The sequence below is a fragment of the Desmodus rotundus genome, chromosome 1 (assembly GCF_022682495.2).
Source record: "Desmodus rotundus isolate HL8 chromosome 1, HLdesRot8A.1, whole genome shotgun sequence".
NCBI classification, from domain to species: Eukaryota; Metazoa; Chordata; class Mammalia; order Chiroptera; family Phyllostomidae; genus Desmodus; species Desmodus rotundus.
Window position 1 is genome coordinate 183,444,557 of NC_071387.1, and position 21,528 is coordinate 183,466,084.

General features: G+C 43.2%; 1 protein-coding gene across 6 annotated transcripts in view; it reads right to left on the reverse strand.

Annotated features, from left to right (window-relative positions):
* Positions 1-6,548: 6,548 nt before the first annotated feature.
* The window catches only part of SEMA5A (semaphorin 5A), a 451,159-nt gene continuing 436,179 nt past the window's right edge, over positions 6,549-21,528 (reverse strand). For all 6 annotated transcript variants that reach the window (XM_053913864.2, XM_024578532.4, XM_053913861.2 and 3 more), the window contains 5 exons: positions 20,296-20,466; positions 18,598-18,753; positions 17,160-17,207; positions 12,218-12,429; positions 6,549-11,175 (listed from right to left, as the gene is read on the reverse strand). In XM_053913864.2, the coding sequence (XP_053769839.1) occupies positions 11,056-11,175; positions 12,218-12,429; positions 17,160-17,207; positions 18,598-18,753; positions 20,296-20,466 (707 nt within the window). In that variant the 3' untranslated portion in view covers positions 6,549-11,055. The remainder of the gene's footprint in view (positions 11,176-12,217; positions 12,430-17,159; positions 17,208-18,597; positions 18,754-20,295; positions 20,467-21,528) is intronic.

Genomic DNA, 21,528 nt, shown 5'->3' on the forward strand with positions numbered 1-21,528 from the left:
TACTTGTTCCATGTTTTCTTGCTTCTTTGCATGCTTGGTATTTAATTGATGGATGCTGAAAATTGCAAAATTGTGTTGTTTAATATTGAATTTTCTTTTATTCCTGTGGAGTGTCAGGACTTGTTCTGCTGATCAAGTTATCCTATCCAGACTTCCTTGACCATTTCAAGATTTGTTTTTAGGTTTGCTGGGGTGAATATGATTAATTTTATTTATTTATTTATATTTTTTATTGTTGTTCAAGTACAGTTTCTCCATTTTCACCCCAACACGCCCCCACACCCCACCCCATCCCCACCTCCCACCCTCGAACCTACCCCCTTTGGCTTTGTCCATGGGTCCTTTATACATGTTCCTTGATGGCCCTTCCCCTATTATCTTCTATTATCCCTCTTCCCCCTCCTCTCTGGTCACTGTCAGTTTGCTATTTATTTCCATGTCTCTGGTTGTATTTTGCTGGCTTGTTTGTTTTGTTGATTAGATCCCACTTTTAGGTGAGATTGTGTGGTATTTGTCTTTCACTGCCTGGCTTACTTCACTTAGCATAAGGCTCTCCAGTTCCATGCATGCTGTTGCAAAGGGTAGGAGCTCCTTTTTTTCTGCTGCATAGTATTTCATTGTGTAAATGTACCATAGTTTTTTGATCCACTCATTTACTGACGAGCACTTACATTGCTTCCAGCACTTGGCCATTGTGAATTATGCTGCTATGACTACACTTTATCACTCTGGGTCACTGTTCGACATTTATTTCTGTATTAGAATTTTGGACATCAAACAGGCTATGGGGTTTTCTTTCTTGTGTACTATTGCCCCAACCACTGCTTGGAACTTGTTCCCACATAGGCATGAGATTCATTCCTGTGTCATGGGTAACACTGCCTTCCCAGTTCCTGACCCTGTACGAGAAGTTCTGTTCCATTTTCTTTAGCACAAAATAATGCCATCTTTGAGAGGCATCACTTGCTTCCTTGTACCCTCTACTTGTCTACAAGGATGTATACCATCTCAGTTAGAATTTTTACAACCTGTCTTAACAAAATATTTACTTATGGGAAACTGCGTTTGTGGTAGAACTCTCTGAATGGTAAAGCCCTAAGTATTGTGTTCCTATGTGTAGGAAGAGCAGCATAGGAATAGGGGCCTCAGTATAAAATGGTCATGGTACCTTCAGGTGATAGAAGAGCAATGCAGACCAGCTTTGCAAAAAGAAATAGTATTCCTATTCAAAACATCTAATTATTAAAGGGAGAATCCAATGCAATATAGCAAATATAATTGTCTTCTTAAACAAGTCAAACATTGGTAACATTCTAGTGAATCCATTTGTGAGCTACATGTATTAACTTGCTTTGTGCTGCAGGCTGTGAAAATTCTGTGATAATGCCCCTACCCCCTTGTGGTCCTGTATATGTAGGATTAAGGCACGCCTGCATTCCCCCCAAGTCCCTGCTTCTCCATTGTTTCTGAGCATCTAATTCTTCTCCTTCCATTGTCTGCATTGAATTTGGGAAGGTGTGTGAGCTGTCACTCCTCAGGGTACTAGAAACATATTCAAAGGACAATTCCAGCTGGGTTGCATAGCATTTGTTTCACAAAGGATGACCTTCACAAGCCCCCAACACTTCTAACACAATTCAACAATAAGGTTTATTGTTTCCTAGGTCCCATTTCAATTTATTACACTGTTGAAGCTTGTTTTCTGAAAAGGTGCCAGAAAATAACCTGACTAAATTGCAGACTTAACAGTGAATGGTTTTAAGACAAACAAGACAGTTGGCTATTTTCTAAGCACTGAGAGATCACTCCTACACCATGACCTCCAGGTGTAGCAACTTGATGCTTGCCGAGACTGCCAAGAGGACCAAGAGAAGCCCCATCCTTAACAATCTCCAGTTCCTGCCCACGGGGCCTTTCCTTCTCTCAGCATACCCATCACCTCTCCCTCTTACTGTCTCTCTAATTACAAAATCATTTTCCACTGCGTTGTGAGCCCTGCCTGTAAATTGACTATCGCTCTCCAGTAATGTCCTCCAGGGTAGTGATTCTTCTGAAAGCAGGAGTTTGATTAGGAGGTACAGTTGTCCCAGCAGCCCCACCCTCACCACACTAGCCACCTTAACTATTCTACACACAAAAGTTTCTTCTTCCACTGCTCTCAAACACTGGAATTTGGCAAAGGCTACTTTGCATTAATGTTATGTGTGCAAGTAAATCCTAGCACGTGGTCTGAGAGTCCCACCATGAATGAAACTTGCACCTTTGCATTCCGGCTGACCTTACTTTCTCCTGCATCACCTCTTCCCTGCTGCTGCCTCCACCCGGTAAAACACTTGTGGGGAATTCCAGGACTCACGCTATCTGAATGTTGATAGATTTTACAACTTTTCCCTATCCTGTTTTCTATAAAACTTTTGAAAATATGAGGTAGCAAAGAACACCAGATGAAAGATCAGCTGAGGAAACGTATATCCTGGTCATAAAATATGTTTGCATTGGCACAATTTCCTCTCACAATGTACAGCAGCCCGTCTGGTATGAGGGCCTCGGTCTCCATTTTCTGAAAAGAAGTTCAGAGGTGGGTTTTAGTTCTTTTTACCCCTTAGGGATTTTCATCATCATCCCTCTCGACAAAAGAAAAACATTAGAAACAACCCAAAACACTCAACGTGACTTGTTTAAAAACTTTTTTCTTTTTCTGATTTTCTCAGAGACCAAATTAATTACCAACCTTGATTACTGACCACAGAATATCTATTTTTTTCCATAATTCTTGAACAAGTTAAAGTATTTCTTACTCTTTGGTTACTAATACATACTAATAGTAAGAATATTACCTTAAGATGTAGAGAAAACCTTCCTTCTTTCCTAAGAGCTGGAAGACGCTTTCCTGTTAGAGCATGTCCTTCCACCCTGATGTGGGGGAGAGGAAATGGCTCTGCGCTAACAGCTGGCTCTGTATCGCACAGAACAGAGCCATCGAGAACCTAAATGTTTTCCTTCCCGCTGGCACCTTCATAATGGAAAATCCTAACTTCCTTATAGTTTGTTGAACCCTCAGTTTTGCATCTGACCAACCTGACTCAGTGTTTCCCTGTAATGGACGCATATCTGTTCTGATAACCATGTGGTTAGAAAGCACATTTCCCCTCTTCAAAGGTTGTGCAAATTGTTTTTCTTATTGCATTTTTATTATTTTTATATTTTTTAAATTTGAAGTTTGTAGTGATTTATTTTCAAAATATGAATATTTTCATACTTGATTTCATAGTGTGAATATTTTATATTCCTTTTCTTTCAAAGTCCCTCCAAATTATATGAACTTCAGATGCTTTAAAAATGGGATCGATCCTGAGTTTGTGCTGAAATGCATGTCACAGTGAATTCAGTGGAAATCACTGGGAGCCCACGGAAAATGTCTCCAAATTCAGATGGAACCCCTACATTTGTTACATTTCTTTGTGCAAGTGTGTGTTCCCCTTGTCTCATCAGCAAACAAGAGCACCTTCTAGATTCACAAGGAGACTTTCCAGCTGTTGCGCTTCTCTGTGACTGTGTGCACGTGAATTCTCTCTGAATGGCTGGTCAAAGCTGCCCATTTGTCTTTCTGACAGGGATTTTCCAGGTGCCCTGTTGCTGCCACCACTAAACCGTTTTCCCAAGGAAGGGTGAGCCCTGGCCACCAGGGGGCGCATGGTCTCAGAAGTAGAGTGCACAAAGGCATCCTGTAACTGCTTCTGCTTAACCGGAAACAGTAGTAACATAGCAATTCTGAGTTACAAGTGACAAGGAAACTGAAGAGTAAGAGAAGCGTGGACAGGCACTTTCACAGCCCTAAAACCTGCGGTCTTCACGACTCCTAACTTTCTAAGGAAAGATGGCCCATGAAACGCCCACTGTGATAAACAACTGACCTCAGGCAAAGGCATTCACGAACCCCTGGCTGGTATCATCAAGCTCACACACATTCACGAAAAGCCCTAATTCAAAGGCTTCTCTTGTGTTCTATGTTAAATCCCATTTTCAAAACATTAATAGTTTTTCAAACTAGGGACGAATTCTTAGTTTCTGTGTTTTGAATGAGGAATCATTTTACAAAGGGTTATTTTTTTTTATAAATTTTATTTCCTCTGTTATGCTTTTAGCCACTAGTCCTAAGAGCTCTGCACCACGGAGAACTATCAACTGTATATCAAACATCATCTTGTTGCTTTCAGTTCTGGTTCTGGCTGTGATTACAGGGGTGAGGTGAGAGCTTCAAACGCTTCCAAGGAAAACACCTGCCAAGCTGACTGATGAGGGAAAAGCCATTTCAGGCATCATTTTCTGTTTGATTTTATAAACAAACCACTTTAAAGAAATAAACCAAGTATAAACAAAGAAAAAGTCCAGAAAAATAATACGGTTTCAGATATTATTTTAAGGACAATTTCTTTTTACATTAAATATCCACAATTCTTCAGTCAATACACTCAATCTTTCCTGCTATTCTTCAAGAGCTGGGCACAAGGAGACACTTTAAATGGAGATTTATAATACATATTTCAAACAGGTCCAGAAAGATATTTTCAATCATATTTCAATTTTATTTTTAAGAACATATGAAGTGTATAAAAAGGAGTCGGATACATAAGCAATGTGTGAAAATGTGTAAATATTAGAATATATGATTATAAATACATATTCAGAAAAAAAGCCACATGAAAGGAAATTGTGGTACATTTATTTATTCCATTCACTTTCTAAACTACCAGCCAAATGTAGGTTCTTCAAGGGATATTTTAATTTTAATATCTCATAGAATACAAATACTCAGAATCCATGTTGGTCTGGAATGTGGGTTGGATGATGTTTTTTAAAAAACTCCCCAGAAAATACTAATACGCAGCTGGAGCTAATCATTTCCTGGATTGTCTGCTTGCTTAATGGGAGGGGGGGCAATAGGAAATAGACTTCCTCACAAAGCTATAGGAAAGTTTTCTTCTGAGAGCCGTTTAGCACTAAAGGACATCCAGCCTTCCAATAGGAGAGAACGCTTTTAATAGGATAGTCAGCTTGGGTCATCTGGGCAAACACAGAGTTAAAAAAATATTTCATTAAGTGGTGATTAAACAATTTAATTATTATAACATGCTTCACTAGTTTATATTTTTATATAGTTTTATTTTATTATAATTTTTGGCCTCTCTATTAAATGGCGGTTTTCAGCTCTTTGGCCAATTGAAAATTTTATACATATATACACACACACACATATATATGAACTACTATTTTAGATATAAATACGTATCGGAGAGAGAGAAAACACTGAAATATAAATCTTAGCAGTTTTCCTGGGGCAGGCATCTTTTCAGCTGGGGGTCCATACTGACTGACAGTGGTTTGTTCTAGAAAAAAAAAATTGTTTTATGGAATGAAGAATGAAATATGGTGTGCAGGAAAGAAAATGAGAAAAAGGCTTAACAATCACCAGTATGTGGTACCAACTACTGGTAAATTAAAAACCTGACTGGCTCTCCCTGTCATACACTTGCTATTGTCCATAGAAATATTTCTGAAAGTCCTTTACCACTTCACAGGATCATGAAGCCGGTTGGTCCCATCTTCGCCAACACTCAAGAGGCTTCAGGGTCTGCAGGACCAACAAGAGCACGTTATGGGATTCACCCAGGAGGTCAGCCAGTCTCCCTTTGCTGAAGCGCTCTCCTTTGAGTAGTGATTGCTCCTTAGCACATCTGGGAACACAGGGGACTTTGATGCCATGCAAAGAAAAATGCCACTAAATTGTTTCCTAAATGGTAGGATTTATTTCAATGCTCACATACAATTGAATGAGACAAACTATTTACATAAAACCTAAGTACAAAAAATATAATACAATATAACTGTACATAATCAGGGCTCTCTTATTTTTTCCCAGACAGAGGTGAAGAGGGGGTTGCTATGAAAAGAAGATTGCTGCGCCATTAGCAGTACTTAGGATCGCTCTTCACGAATTTACTGTCTTAAAAAAGATGAATTAATTTGGGTTACAGGAGCTGGCAGCTCTCCAGGAGCAGTGAACGAGCAGTGCACTTTCACCTCTGTAACAATAGCTCATTTCAACATGTAAATATGTCTGTTTTCCTCCGAGTCCAGGCTGGGAGAGGTGTGAGTTGGGTTCTGCTGATTATTTGGGTAACCCCTCTGTCCACCCTTCCATCTCTGCACCCCCATATCTGATCCAATGAAACAGGTAAAGAGCTCCCTGGGCTGCTGCGATTGGTGTCTTCAGCTGATTTTTGAAAACCCTGTATCTGTCAGGTATCGTTAAACAACTTTCTTAGATATAGACCCGGGCAGCTCTCAAGTGAGCATTTAAGACCAGTGAATTGATGAACAGACAAGATGAAAGCGAAGACCATTGGAAATTTGTATTTCACACTGAATGTAAGAACTGGAAAAAAAGTGTGGTTTGCTCACTGGCCCTGTGAGGAAATAGTCAGCAATCCATAAGCATTCCAACAGGGCAACCAAATATATATATATTGACTTTAAAAAAAAAAGGAAACAATCCCAAATAAGTTTATTTTGTATCACAAAACAGCGACAGCAAGTGAACAGAATGAGGCTTTTAACATAACATTTTCATGTCACATCAAGTGACTTAACACAAACGGTTTGTTCCACACTTCTGGAGAACCCTACCTTGGACCAAGTTGGTGCATTTTCTTTGCCGATGATGTAGTATTTGGTGGTGAATGTAGGTGGGTAGGTTAAAGGTTCATACTGTGCTTTCTTTCAAAGTACGGAAGTTCAAGTGTGATTTTGCCAACAGTCATGGTAGAGAGGAAGAGCAATCAACTTTAGCGGAGAAAACACTGTTGACTTTCTTAACCTAAATAAACAACTTTGTGAACTTGTGAAGCAGCTTTGACACTGACTTGAAAAAATAAAGGAAGAAACCATCAGGCAATATTGTGTGTGGTGCTCATTCCTCTCACCGAATCTGTGGCCATTGTCGCCAGTCTCTCTGATTTTCCTACAGCTGTGCCCTTGCCGGACGAGGGACAGTAACCACAGTCTGTCACTCCCGTAGGCACCACACTGACATTCCTACCACAGGGCAAACGCTACGGTGTTGGCAGGAGGGTGTAAGATAAAAGTGATGGTGGTTTCTGGCAGGCGAGGCTGGGTTCACCTTCACTCTGAACACTGCTGGGCCCCTATTCCTGTGCCACACCCCAGTGGGGGGTACAAATCACATCGGAAGATGATGTGGTTCTTAGTCATTTTCTATTCCTGAGTTCAAAGAGGCATAGAAGAACGATTTTCTTTAAAGAACAGCCAATCAATCCCCTGTTTTGAATGGGAACCAATAATATCCAGACAAAATGATAAATCATTTTAAACAAGGCACTGACATTTTCATAGGAAATTAAACTATCTGAACATATAGAGGGTGGCTCACAATGCCCTCTGTGTAGAAAAATTTTGCTCTGAGCTTGTATTTCTCCAACGTGTGAACCATTTGAGCTGCCATTTGTCTAGCATTTGGACCCTCTGGAATTGCACTGCCCACAAGCTGAGAAAGAACACGACCCTGTTGGAAGCACTGGCCTCCTATTTCTGACTACATGTGGTGGGATGAATTTTATTCTCTGCCCAATAACATCGTTAGTTAAAAGCTTGCCATAAAGTGGTTGTCTACCTCTACTTTTCTCCCCTCCGGTTCTCAACTAGTTACCATCATCATGCCAACAAGATAAAACATGTTTACTTAAATGAGACTTGATTCTGGCTCTGGTCATGGGTAAGCAGCTTGATTGCTTTCTAACAGGGGCTAAGATGACCTCTCAGAAATACTACGTGAGACAGCTTTCACTAGGAACGGTACACTTTGTATCGGTCTCTGAATTTGGTTTTGATGATGCTCTAAGTCTCTTTGCAGAGTGGAACTCTATTTTCAAAAGAGAACAGGCCTCCATTGCTGATGCTTCTGTAACATGCACCAAATTTTTGATAATGCAACACAGGAACATTTAATAAAACTTTGGTCTACCTTCTCCAAAAAGTACATATGATGCACCTGCTAAGTCCTTAAAAAGGGGGATATGGAAGTCACTTTAGAAATTTTGTGGCTTTCTCCTCCCTGTAAAATGTTGGCACACTTTGGGCTGGCAGATGGCCACTAGTCTAGGCTAGAGAAAGGAACAATGCTGGGAACCACTTCCAAAGAATTGAAATGAGACTAACGTAGTTTCCTCATGAAAACCAGCCGAACTTGAACTGTATCCAGAAACAACCCTAAAAATTAACCTGTGATTAATGTCAGTTGACAACAGGTTCCTTTAGTGGGATTAAATTGCCTGGTTCAGTGTAATGTATGAATTTATAATTGTGCTTCTTGTAGTAAAAGAAAAAAAAGAAGAGGAAAGAGAAAATTAAAAAGTCACACAGAAATGAAAAATGTGACAAGTGTCCCTGAAGGTTTTGGCAAGAATCCCAAGTGTCCCAGCCTAAGGAAGGGCTTCTGTGGTGGGGGGGGAGGCCCCAGGAGACGTGGCAGGGCCCCCGCGAAGACCCACAGGTGAGGGCTCCTGCCGGAAGGAGGGAGCAGAGGCAAAGAACTGGCACCTGAGCAACAGCTCTACAGTGACAGCAACAAAGTTCCTCCACAGCTCGTTCAGATGTTTAGAGTTTAGCTGAAATTATTCTAAATGACTTGAAATCTGTTAAGTAAGAGGGAGAGATAGAAAGAGAGAGAAGCCAGAAAAATCGGGATAATTTTCCTTTGAAGAGAGTGTCAGGGGACAAATATGAGGGGATTTCGTTGCAGTGGTAATACAAGGGTTTATCTAATCAACAACACAAAAATGCTGTTGCTGGTGAGGGGTGTTTTCCCCAGTCGTTGTCTAAGATTGATTAAACACCCGCTTTGATATAATTTAGAGAGCACTTCCCAGGAAGTCCAGTGATGCTTTTTTGAAAATACAGTTTCTTCTTTCCTTGGGGAAATAGAATAACCTTTTAAGCTTAGAAAATTTGGGGGGGAGGGATTCAAAAAAGCAGCTATCGTGATACACAGTGAGGACATTTTTCTTTTAGGAAAGTGATAAACTGGGTTGAAGCACCCAGTTAAAATTAGGGAACCAGCTGGCTTCATTGCAGACTTCCCGCACAAAGCGATCCCACACAGCACACAAGGGATGAGGCAATGCGACCCGGATGCCCCGCCGCAAAGAGCCCGCACACCACTCATCTGCAATCCACCAGGCCTCCCAGAGCCCGCCTGCCACTGAAATCTTAATTTCGGTAGGGCCATTTTTGAAAATCTGGGGATATGAGGATATTTTGAACTCAGTATTACTAAACATAGGATTTTCCCAACACTTCATGAAACTATTTCTTTAAATGGGGTAGGGTAAAAACACACATAAGCTAATAAGTCCATGTTTGCCAATGTCCATACTACATATTTTCACAGGTCTGAATGTTCATTGATTGACAAAAACATGTTTCAAAGTCCACCCAAGGCCTTTATCACAATGCCCTTGGCATTAGATGAATTCTTTCGATCTTGATCCTACTTTCAATAACTATTCAAGCAACTGTCATGTTATGTATCAGCTGTTGGTGAATAATTTATCCTTTTCTTTCCTTCTGGGACCACTATGAATTGTATAATACCCTGAAATGCTCAGAAACACAACAATCATTAAAAACCTTACTTCCGGGTACCCAGATTTCTCAAGCTACATGTTGAAATGCTGTGGCCCCCATGCAGGGAGACATGGGAATGAGTGGATGGGAAGGCAACACTAGGTTAAAACCAAAAGGCACCAGAGCTAAACATCTCCTCCTCACCTGGCCCAGAGGCAGCAATGCCACCTGGGAGCTGGGGGAGCAGCTCACTAAGCACAGCAACGGGCAGCAGAAAGCAAGCTTCACACATCATTAATGCTCTTGGTAGGGGCCGATCGCCAGACATCAGTTCAGTCAAGGAGATGGAAAATAAACGTTAGTTCTTTCAATACTTTCCATAACATGGGAAATTTAAACAAAGTTTCTTACAGTTATATTTTAGTACTTTCAATACCGTCTTCAGGGGCACCATTAGTGTTCAAGGTTTTTTCTTCGCAGGGAGAGAGGAGGGGTAGGGTCTATCCGAATGCTACACAGGTCATTAGTGTACAGACTGGCTCTTCAGGACATGACGATGGACCAGCCAGGTGGGCATCCAGGCCAACCGCGTGGCCAGGAGCTCCCTGGAATGCCATGAAATCCGAAAGTCAGAATAAGGCTGGTTTCACAGCAACCTGCAGAACAATCTCCCCTTCACCGTGTCTGTGCCTCTCCTCTTTCCGCTTACCTCCCCGCGTGGTAACACAGGAAGTTCATGAGGACCAAGGAGGTGGTGTCTCAGGCCCCATATAATCACCTCTGCAGATGCAAACCAGGTTGCAGTCTGGGCTTCCTCTGGCACGCATCATTCCATGTCCGAACACACAAGTTGCTTCTAAGAATTCCACAGTATTCTCCAGATGGGGAAGATGGGGGATTCATGGGAATCACTGTATGGCCACTCCATATTCTTCCTTTTATCAATACTGCGGACCTAAGCACTCCTTGTGTGTGTCTGTGTATGTGTGTGTGTAGGGGGCTCTCATAAAAAGTGACTATTTTCTTGAATTAGAACATCATGAAGATTTATGCTCTAGAGCAAGAAGAGACTCCTATTTCTAAAGTCTCCTTCCAGTGCAGGTGGTACATTTATTACAAAGTTCAAGGAAAAAACTGACCTGTGAAACAAATGGACTGAGCACAATAAGAAACTCCACATCGTGGCTCATTCAACAGCGACCACGCATTGCAGACCAGATTCTCACAATGCCACATGTAGATTTTTGTTGCTTTTAAGGACATCTATTTTTGGCAGCAATGGGACACTTGTGGCTTGAAATGCACTTGAAATGTATCCAGACTCCATCTCTGAAGTTTCGGAAACATGGGCAGTCGTGGAGCACAGGCCTCGAGGAACTGGGGAATTTCAAGAAGCCAGCAATATAAGGACTATTAGTACTCATCATAATTATTGAGATCTGTGAAGTAGGCGTTAGAATAAGTCTTCCCAGTGAGATGCGGGTTGAAGTATTTGTTTCTTTCCTCTAGGATCAAGTTGTTTTTATTAAATGCCTGTAACACATAAAAAAAAATTAAGTGGTATTTTAGAAAGAGGACATAATGAGGAGGAGATTATGTTGGACTTGAGCTCTCTCCTAAGGCTCTATTATTGGAAAATGTGTTTCCTCACTTACCTGCTTTCCAACATCATTGGCCTTACTGAAGATCTGCCTCATAACTAGAATAAGGTGGGCGATTTTTATATCTTCCAGTTTATTGCTGAGTTTTAGGCAGGAAGTTTCCAACAGTGATAGGGAGTACATATTGTTATACTCATTTAAAGATGAATAAACTGTTCAAGGCATTTCATATAAATTACTCCATTGATTTTCATCATTTTCAATTCATTGAGAAGAAAATGGGAGGCTCAGTAAGTGTGAGTTACAGCTGGTGACTCATGAACCCAGGTCTGCCAGCTCCAATGCCAATACCCTCCCCACCCCTACTTCCAGGGAATGAGGAAGAGACTGGTCATTCACTCCAAACCTCTGGGGCAAGCACTAGGGTAATCATCCACTGGGGAAATTTAACAAAAGACAGCAGTCACTCTGCACTTTCACATCACACAAAGCTTCACCGTGCTTGAAAATTATCTGAGGATGGTCTTTATAATACTGTAACAATTTTTTTCAGATTGCCATCCTGGTGACTCCGGAAATGGACCTGTATATCTTATTGCCCAATCCTGGTCCTCATTACCGCCACCCAGCGTGTACCTGCCCTTGGCCTGGAGCTCTCCTCTTTGGCATGGCCTCCCTTTGGATGCAGCAGGCACAGTGGAGCAGAGCTGGACACTGGCCAATAACCTGATATTTCCCAGCATTTTATTTGTTGCTGTTACCATGTCTCATTTTTAACCTACATTCCGAATATGAGACTCCAAATATGTTTTCACAGGCAAAGCAAAGCTGAAAAGGCAGGCCATCATAAGAGGAGTCTGTTACCTTGCCCTCCACCCTCACCTGCGCCACCACCATTGTGCTTTGTCAAGAGCCCCAGTGTCCATCTGCCTTCCTTCTACCTCTAGCTGCTGTGGATGCTGCCTGTCCCTTACCTTGATGGCCTCCACCGAGTCATACTTGTCCAGTTTGTTGATGTGGTTCGTTATGCTGGTGTTGAGAGGGGCGGGTGCGATGGGGTGGATGACAGTGGCATCATGGGACTGCTGTTGGTACCGCTGGCAGTAGGTGTAGACGAGGAGTGTAAGAAGGCAGCCTAGGATGGAGCTGCTCAGCCCCACAGCGACCATGTGGAACATGTTGAACTCTGGGAAGACAGCATCAGAAGTGATGCTACAGTGGAAAGGAACATGCTACACAACAGTGCAGGGCTTTAGTGAACAGAGAAAGACAACATGGAAAGCCCCGTATCCATGTGCAATTAATCGTAGTGCCTTCCCTTGAAATGGCATAGCCACCAAGACACTGCTCCAAAGTGAACAGAGTGTATTTCAAGTTAATGCTCTTATGCATTGTAACGAGTCCTTTGGAAATCACCTTAATACACCAGCAGAAGCTTCTTTTAACTTAAAGAATGTTCTTCTCTTTCAAATGCAGCAGCTCTATGGTCTATGGGGTTTCTAGGAAACATGTTTTCCAGGCACCTGGACAGGCTGGGCATCCCCACAGCAGATGGCTGTGCCCCTTCCGCAAATGGACAAGGCGTTTACTGCTTCTAACACTGCTCACCTGCAAGCCACACTATTTCCCCCTTTTCTTTATTATTTCATTTTATTTAAAAATGAGTTCTACTTACATAATTCTTATGTTTCTCAATATATTTTTGATTATGAATATGAACACATAACATAAAAAGTGTAAAAGGGAATATAAGAATAACATCTTTTTCTTTCCTAGAGGACTGCTATAGCTAGATTCTGGTGTGCTTTTCCCAAAATTCTCTGCACACTTCTGTGCTCTGTGTGTGTGTGTGCACATGCATAAATATTATCCTGGGTATCACTTTTTTTCACATACATTACATTTTGGAGATCTTACAAAGAAAGTGGAAACCTTACAAATAAAAAAGGATTTGTGTCAAGGGAATAAAATATGATCTTTTAGTGGTCATGAAATGACCCTCTTTTTACACTTTTTTCCTGTTTGATAGACTCTGAGTTATTTTCCTTGAGTTATGAGCACAAAGCATTAAAAAAGTGGGAAGGCATGGATTTATGCCTCTAATATAGCATTGGCTCGAGTGACATCAAGGTAACATAAGCACAACCTGCCTAATGTCTGAGAAACCGCAGCAGGAAAAGAAATACACATTCATGGTGTGTTTGTAAGACACTTTGCAATTAGAGTTTCATGCCTTTCAGGGACTGAAGACCGTGCTCGGCAGTGCTGAAGAAGGTGGGCTTAGGGAGTACCAGGTAAAGCAGAACATGATCTTACTTTTACTACTGTGTTGGCCCTGTGTGGCTAGCCATTTGCTTGTGGGTTACTGGCCTTATGTGTCTCTCCTGCCCAGGACACATCCTGAGGACCTGGCTTTCTCTCAGGGTGTCCCCTCCACTGGCCACTAATGGGTGCACTTGCCCTAAGCTGAACCCTCTCCCACCCCAATCTGTCCACACTTCCCCAGGTGGAACCAGTGCAGAGAGGAGTCTGTAGAGCTGCAAAGTGAGGGCCCTGGGGCTCTCGGGAGAGAGGAGACCTGTAGGTCCGCCCCCACACCATGGTCCTAGGGCATTTGTACCTTAACCACTCGGGTTCCTCGCCAAGGGTTTTTCAAGCAGTCTTCACCTTACCTGCGATCCACAGAAGATGCTCATTGTCTCTCACCTGTCCCGACACCCTGACCTCCCCCTCTGAGCTGTGCCCCTTTGCTATTCCCAGACACGGCATTCTAGGGCCCCGGGGCCCTGAGTGGGGGATCCTCTTTCCGACGGGGATGGACCCTGGGCTGAGGCTGCCTCCTTGGTGTGCTGTGAGCACAACCAACATGCTCCTGCTCACACTGAGACTCCAAACTACATGATATTCCCACTGCGGGCATCCAGTGTGTTCAGTGCAAAGGGCTGGATGATCCAGGAGGATGTCACTAGAACTTTCCACAGGTATCATCCACTCCCGGCACCCACCTCAGTCTTTTATTTTTTGATTATTTTGTCAATAGTTTAGCAAAGTGAAAGGACTTCATAAATCTTTGGCTTTTCCTGATTTTGCCTGAAGCTACTAGGGCTGGAGAGCTCCCAAACAGGGACAGTTGGGTAAAGCACCTGGGGACGTTCCAGTAGTGACCACCGAAGCTGTGCCCCCGGTACCCTGGTGTTGTTATTTCTTGATACTTTCGGGTTGAGACTCCCTGGAGGCATTGTCAGGTGTGCATATAACTACTCTCTGCTGCACTGGTAACATATTTCATTATAACACGCGGAAGATGTATGACTCTATCCATATGCAGATGCTTTGTCATTAGTCAGATGAATCATTCCTCCAGGTGTCCTCCAGGGAAGGCTGGGGCCACTGACATCTTTATGAGGATTATATAGTCCTGTGTCTCATGCAACTAAAAATAGCTAAGTTGAAAAATTTCAAAAGGCTCAGATTTTTTTTGCATAAGGAAAAATAGTGCCTATTAAATTTCTTGACTTTGCTTAGTGTGACTCTTTGCTTTGAATATGCTTTTATTGCTGTGATTTTTGGTCAGTAAAGCTGGAGCAGAGACCAATTGCCTCACTGGTTCAACTTCCTGATTTTCTGTGCAAAATGTGATTGATTTTTTGCAACAGACTAAAAAAAGACATCCATATTATCTCCCAAAACATCCCTGCTAGGAAATTGTTTTAATCTATCAGCTCAACAATCAAATCCATCTGACCTCTTACCCAGCTATCCTGGCATGTCAGTCAGCAGCCTAGAGATCCAAAAAATTAGTTCTGAATAGTGCAATTAGTTTCTATGAATTAATCCATAGCACCTCAAGGATTGATTCCTTGCTGTTATTCGGCACAGCTGGCTCAGACACAGAGCAGCAACATTTTAGGATGGGAATGGGCTTTGCCTTATGTCTTCCTGGGAGCTCAAAGCCTTGGAAGGACTCCCATTGCTTAACCCTCAGAGGGCCAGCCAGGGAAAGTGGTTTTCGAACTTTGGCAGATGTGGAGAGCCTGTTGACTCTGCAAAGACATCAGCTGCTGGCCTCCCTCAGGACAGGATCACTCCCAATAAATACCACCCACTCTGGGCCTTCACTGCCTCTGAGGGTAGCAGCCATGCCAGGGCCCTGGTGTTGTCCAAGAGTGTCCGCTGACCGGGGTGCTGTGGCTCTAGCCCCCAGACACAATCCTCCCGCACCCTCTTCCTGTGGCAACCTGAGCTTCAAGTTCACACTGCAATCCCACTGCCTGGATCCGACCTGGGCTCCACTGGTGGCTGCCTGTGTCAGCTTCAGCCAGGGATCCCATCTCTCTGACCCTCACAATCACTACCTGCAAAAGGCAGACAAAAACCCATGACTGACAATGCTTTTCCACAATTCCCAAAGCCAAAACTCTGAAAATTGTATGACCTGACCTGACCCATTTGCTACAGAACTGACCAGAACTTCCAGGAGGATCATTAGCATATTCACTCCACCCACATGTAATGGCAGCATCATCAAAGGAATTGCTTACCTAGTGTGGCCCCCAGATCCTGCAGGGGGTGGGGTAGGGCATTATGTAATATACAGCATATGCCCCATATGGTCCATCTATAATCCGAAAAGTGTTGAAGTCCACAACCCTTCTCTATCTCCAATTCTTTTTTACATAAAGAATTGTGGACTTGGTCACTTACATAAATGTTCTTTGTGACTATCAAATAAGTTTCTTCTTGTCATTTAGTATAGTGTCTGGCTCATAGTGACTGGTCTCAAACATTAATGGATTCTTGTGATTATTTTCATTTGAAGTGGCATACATTCATCTTACAGCTGGATCCCAAGTTAGTGACTGCCATCTGTGAGCTCAGTGACCTGACTCAGGTCAGGCACCAGACACTATCGCTGAGGATTTGACCGTTGGCTCTGAATGACTGGATTACCACATGCCTGACTAAACAGAAAGAATGTCCAATAACAGATAGTGAACTCTTATTATTAAGTGTAGTTAATAACGGGAAGTACATTCCTAAAATATGCCTAGAAGCACCAGACTCCATCTGAGAATAAGCAGAGACCAAAGCCCCTTGGGTTGAGTTGTCTGGGACTCCCCTGGTAGATGGATTATGGTAGGAATGGTCATTAATAGGTCATCGGCCTATGAATACACACATATGACAATGAGTGTCCTGGAGTGGGTTTTAGCTCCAATTAGCAAAGATGGACCGGGGCTGGGCCTGGATATACGGACAGTGAGCTCTTCCCATCCAGATACAATAGACACAGACAGTAAAGTCCAAATTTATCACAGACTTGAATCAGAGAATGTTGATTTTTGTCATTTAGGGTTCTGGGAAGTTTGAAACATACCTCTAGAGATATGGGTAGAACATTTTGCCCCCTTACAAGTTTGTCATTCCAACAATCTGGAGATCTGAGGCTGGTTGCCATGAATTTGCATTACAAATATAAACAAAGTGTTCAATACTCATCAGAACTCTTAACACCGATATTTAGGATCTGTATACTATCAAGATATCAAGCACACGGGTTCAGAAAGCTTAGCATCCACCAGAGTCACGTGGAGGGCCTGTTCAACCACAGAGTGTTGAGTCCCACTCAAAGAGGTTCAAATTCTGCAGATCAAGCAGACGCTTGAGAATCTGTATTTCTCTCAAGTCCCCGGGTGATGCTGGTCATGCTGGGGACCCCACTTGAGAACCACTAATCCAAATGTCCAACATTGACTCTTAGTGTTTATGGTATCGAAGCATAAGGTGCTTGGGATCCAGTCTGTTGTGTTTTTGCTTTTTTTTTTTTCTTTTTTTGAACAACGGCAGAAACATCATTTGGCCAACAGCAGAAAATATCAGAAATCAATGAGAAAGTAGCTAAAAGGAAGAACTTACCTCCACACCTTTTCTCTTCTACGCTACTGGACCTTGCCACAGATACTTCTGGAAAAACAAAAATCCAATCACAATGTATAAAGGGTATTGGGAAGAAAGATCACATTAGGGATTCTTTACAAAATGTCTGATGATTTTGAGTTTTATGTGAGTCAAAGTTCCAAAAGCCTGATTTTTAGAAAATTATATTTGCTTCTGTGTTGGCTTAACCAACCTGAGCTGTGTTGGGTCGAGATCATCTTGACTGGGAAGGGGTGAGTATCATCACCACAGAGAGAAACGCAATGGTCCCCGGAGCTCAGACCTGGGCACCAGCTCGAAAACAAGGCCAGAGAATGTGCTGATGTTCTGTTACAATACTTCTGCCAGCCGTGGAACCCACAGTGTTTGTCTGAGGTCCCCTGACTCAGATCTTTGGTTCCATCAAAGCCATTGTTGTCACATTCCCTGTCACCAGTCCACCAGAGCTCCAAGGAAATGGCCAGAACAAATAAAGTCCCTATTCAGAGCCCACTCATGCTCTGCCATGCCACATACGAGCCGTCAGTGTGAGGAGAAACCCACCCAAACAGTAACACACAGTTTCAGGAGGCCAGAAACATTACTCTCTCCTGTATTTATTCTTCATTAGATAACAAGAATTAGAAATGTATCTGATTAAAAAGAGAAACAACAATAAACATTGCAGTTTTATATCATACATGATTGAAGTGCCCTATAGGGCTGAGGCTAATACTTTTCTCTAAACCATTATCTCTTCCATAAATGGAGGAAAATAAATTATTACCTAGTATTGCTTTGTAAGAGGTTGGTCTCTCCTTTGGTTCATGTCTCAGTCCTAACCCACACAGTGGGCATATGTGACATGTTGCGTCAGTATAGACACCAGACCTACAGCAAGCATGTGACAGGTGACTACCTACCATTAAAAACTAAACACCAAGTTCACGTGGAAAAGCCAGTGGCAAGAAGGCCAGTTACCTTTTCTCCAAGATACGAGCAATTTCCCAAATGGGTTCCCATTTCCCAAATACATTAAAATTACATAGTGAGGATGCAATCGCCTCCTTCTCTTATACAAAAACGTATGCACACAAGCATTGCCAAAACATCTGACTTAATAATTAAAATAACTAAACACGCCACTTTAAATTTTTGAGCAAAATCTTCTGCATGTGTCACAGTCAACAAATTGTAGAAGACAACACTGTGCTTAAAAAATGTCTATGATTTTTTTAAAAAACCTGAAAACTCATAGCCTAAATGCCAGTCTATACTGGCAATTATCTTTAAATCTACACTTGAATCACCCTGAAACCACAAGTTGAAAGAATCATCTGTTTCATCAAAAGGGACCTCAAAAACCAGTAAAGCTCTACTTGATAGCTCATTTTCCGTCTGAATGTGGGCAGTAATTCTACACACATTCTGCCCTTACCTGGGATGAAATTGGAATCAAAAACGCATGGCCGGCTCTCTGTGGTGTTCCCAGAACACTGGCTGCCCACGGGGAACAGAAGGACGCACTGGCGGGCGCGGACCTGGACTCCGGACACGTCACACTCAGACCAGTCTGACCACTCCGACCACATCTCTGCAGCGACCAGGGGCGGGGGAGGAGGCAGCAAGGCCCACTAAGATCAGTCAACTTGAAAGCAGCGTCAGGTTACAGTTACATATGTGAATTTAAGTCCTCATATTAGCTTTTATGGGCCTGTATGTAAATAAGATGTACTCCTATTTTCTTAGAAGTCCAGTGGACACAACACACACAAGGAGGAATAAAGGAACCAGTATATAGTTGACCTGAAATAATGTGCTTAAAGTACACTTGCTAAAACCACATTATTTTCATGCTATTAAGTTACTGCATTGGACACTCAGGCTAATCAGTGATGTCCAGCTGTGCACAGGCCACTGGTGGTGGGGAACAGACACCCTTTCCACCAGGGTAACACTGCTCCTCTGCAAAGAGCAGCCCCCACACACTTTCCTGAGAGACTCCCCCAGGCCTCGCGCTCAGGCGAGAGGAACAGCGGGCCCTCGAAGGAAAGCCCAGGTGCTGTGTTCCCGAGAAACGCAGGGCTGCAAGTGTTCTCTTCTGCCGCAAAAACAGTCCTGCAGAGTCAATATCCCCCAGTCAGGCCGTACTTGAGGTAGAATTCATCTTACTCCATGGTTACTGTCACGGAAGCTCATAGTAATCAATGTACAAGTCTTGGGTTAAGGCCAGAAGTTGAGCAATACCAGGTCCCTTCACCCTGAAGTGGAAGATGTGCCAGGATTTGTTAAATTCATCCAGGCCTACAGATGTGTGACAGGGAGACATTTGTGTTTCGAGTAAGGAGGTTAGACAAGTGAACTCTTAATGTTATTTATGAAATATTAATCAACATAAAAATATATTTCTATGCAGGTTTTTTTTCCCCCCCTCTTTAAATGCAAGATGTCGGCATCATCTTTGCAGTTCAGGGAACATTTGGAACTCAAACTTGTGCCTTAACCCAATGGGAGGAACGATCCATGTAAAGGGTACAACTTTCCCTTAAACATCAGTCAAGTGCCAGTTTTCAGAATGACTGTGAGAGTTTGGTTTCTAGGTACTTTTCAATATAAAGGGAACCTTCTAGAAAGACCTGCAGAAACAAGTTTTAAAAAAGTAAAAGTGTTTCAATGTCAAAGTTAGGCCTCATTTTCATTCCCAGTGGTCCCCCCATGTCAGAAAACAGAGCTAATTCCTGGCTGAGGATGCTGCAGGAGCTGGTGCAGTGGCACCTGCGTCAGCCAACCTCGGCGCTCAGACCCCATCCCCACGGCCCTGAGAGGCCCGTCCTAAGAAGCAGCTTTGCAAGGTACCTCCATGCTCCCACCCTGGTTTTCAACACAATCTCAGATTTCATTCTCAGATTAAATATTTTATAAACGCTTTGTTGTCACCAGCTTCTGCTACTAGTTCTAAAACTACGGCACGATGAGAACCATCTTACTGCAGAACAGCTGTTCTGAAGTCACGGCAGGGGTGACAGTGAGAGGTTGGTGGGCTCCGCTCTTTCAGCACCTGCGATGTAGCACGATCCATTTCACCGTTTCTAAATCACGGGGACAGGCAAGTTTGTTCCAAAGACCCACAGCTTACCAGGGCAGGGCTGCGTGTTGCAGAGAGCCTCTTCCGTGTGGAGCCCCAGGCAGATGTCTCCGCCATAGGCTGGGGCTGGGTTTGTGCACGAGCGGGTCCTCATGTAGTGTCCACCGCCGCAGGTCGCTGAGCATTTTGACCAGGGGGACCAGCAAGACCACATGCCATCCACTGAGAAGGGACACAAAGTCACATTACCTCTGAAATGCAAAATCTGACCAATCTCATGAGGCTACAGATAGTGTGTGCGTGGCAGGGACACATCCATGAAGCCATTAGAGGTCTTCAGATGAGGGGACCTATTTTGCATAGTCTCCCTTTCATATTTTCATTTCCTCTTATTTGTTCCTGCAGGAAATAATCTCTAAACATAACACGTAAGCATGAGGATGACAGAGGAGTGCAGTGTACGTAACACAAAATCCCCGTCCCCGAGAATGACCATGAACCACATTTTGCTGTGATTAATGTGGAGCCACAGCTTGCTCTTGCCTTTGGTAACTGCACAGGTGAGTTGGCCAGGGGAGACTCACAGCCAAGGACAGGTAGTTCCAGTCACAGCCTTCCTTACTAATTGAGTTACAATTTGCTCCAGGACAAAGGGATAAAGAAAAGGCGTCAGGTCCTGTGGGGGACTGTGGAGACACTCCGCAGATGCAGGCATCAAACAACCTATCAAGTCCACACCACACAGACTCAGCGGTGTGTTTACGTGACAGACTAAGCACAGGACCTGTTACCTGCGGCCAGACTTCAGTTTGGAAATGAAGGCGAACATTAGGCAGAACTGCTTCCTGAGGAACTGTTGCCATTGCTATCCGTGACTCTGAGCAGTTCTCCTGTTTTCTCCAGGCTGGGTTCCTGATACCTGTGGACGGGCCTCCTAGGAGAGCGCTGGGTGAGCAGACCCCACCTGGATCTCGGTGCTCTCTCCTGCATTAGCTGGCATTGTTAAACTGAGATCTCCTGCCGGCTTCTGTCTGACAGTGTCAGCTATGATCTGCCCTGTGTCTAAGTCCTTGCTGACCCTCTCTCTTGCCAGCCAGACCTGCCCTGCTTTACTGAGTCCCAGAGCAAAGCCAGAGCAAAGCCAGTCCCAGAGCAAAGCCAGGATGTCATTCAACTCCAGTTAGCAAAAAGCAATCATAACCACAGCAAGCAACATAAAAAAGCTGATGACTCATTTTTACTATATGTAGATAATATCATGTTTTATTTTCTCCATATTCTACA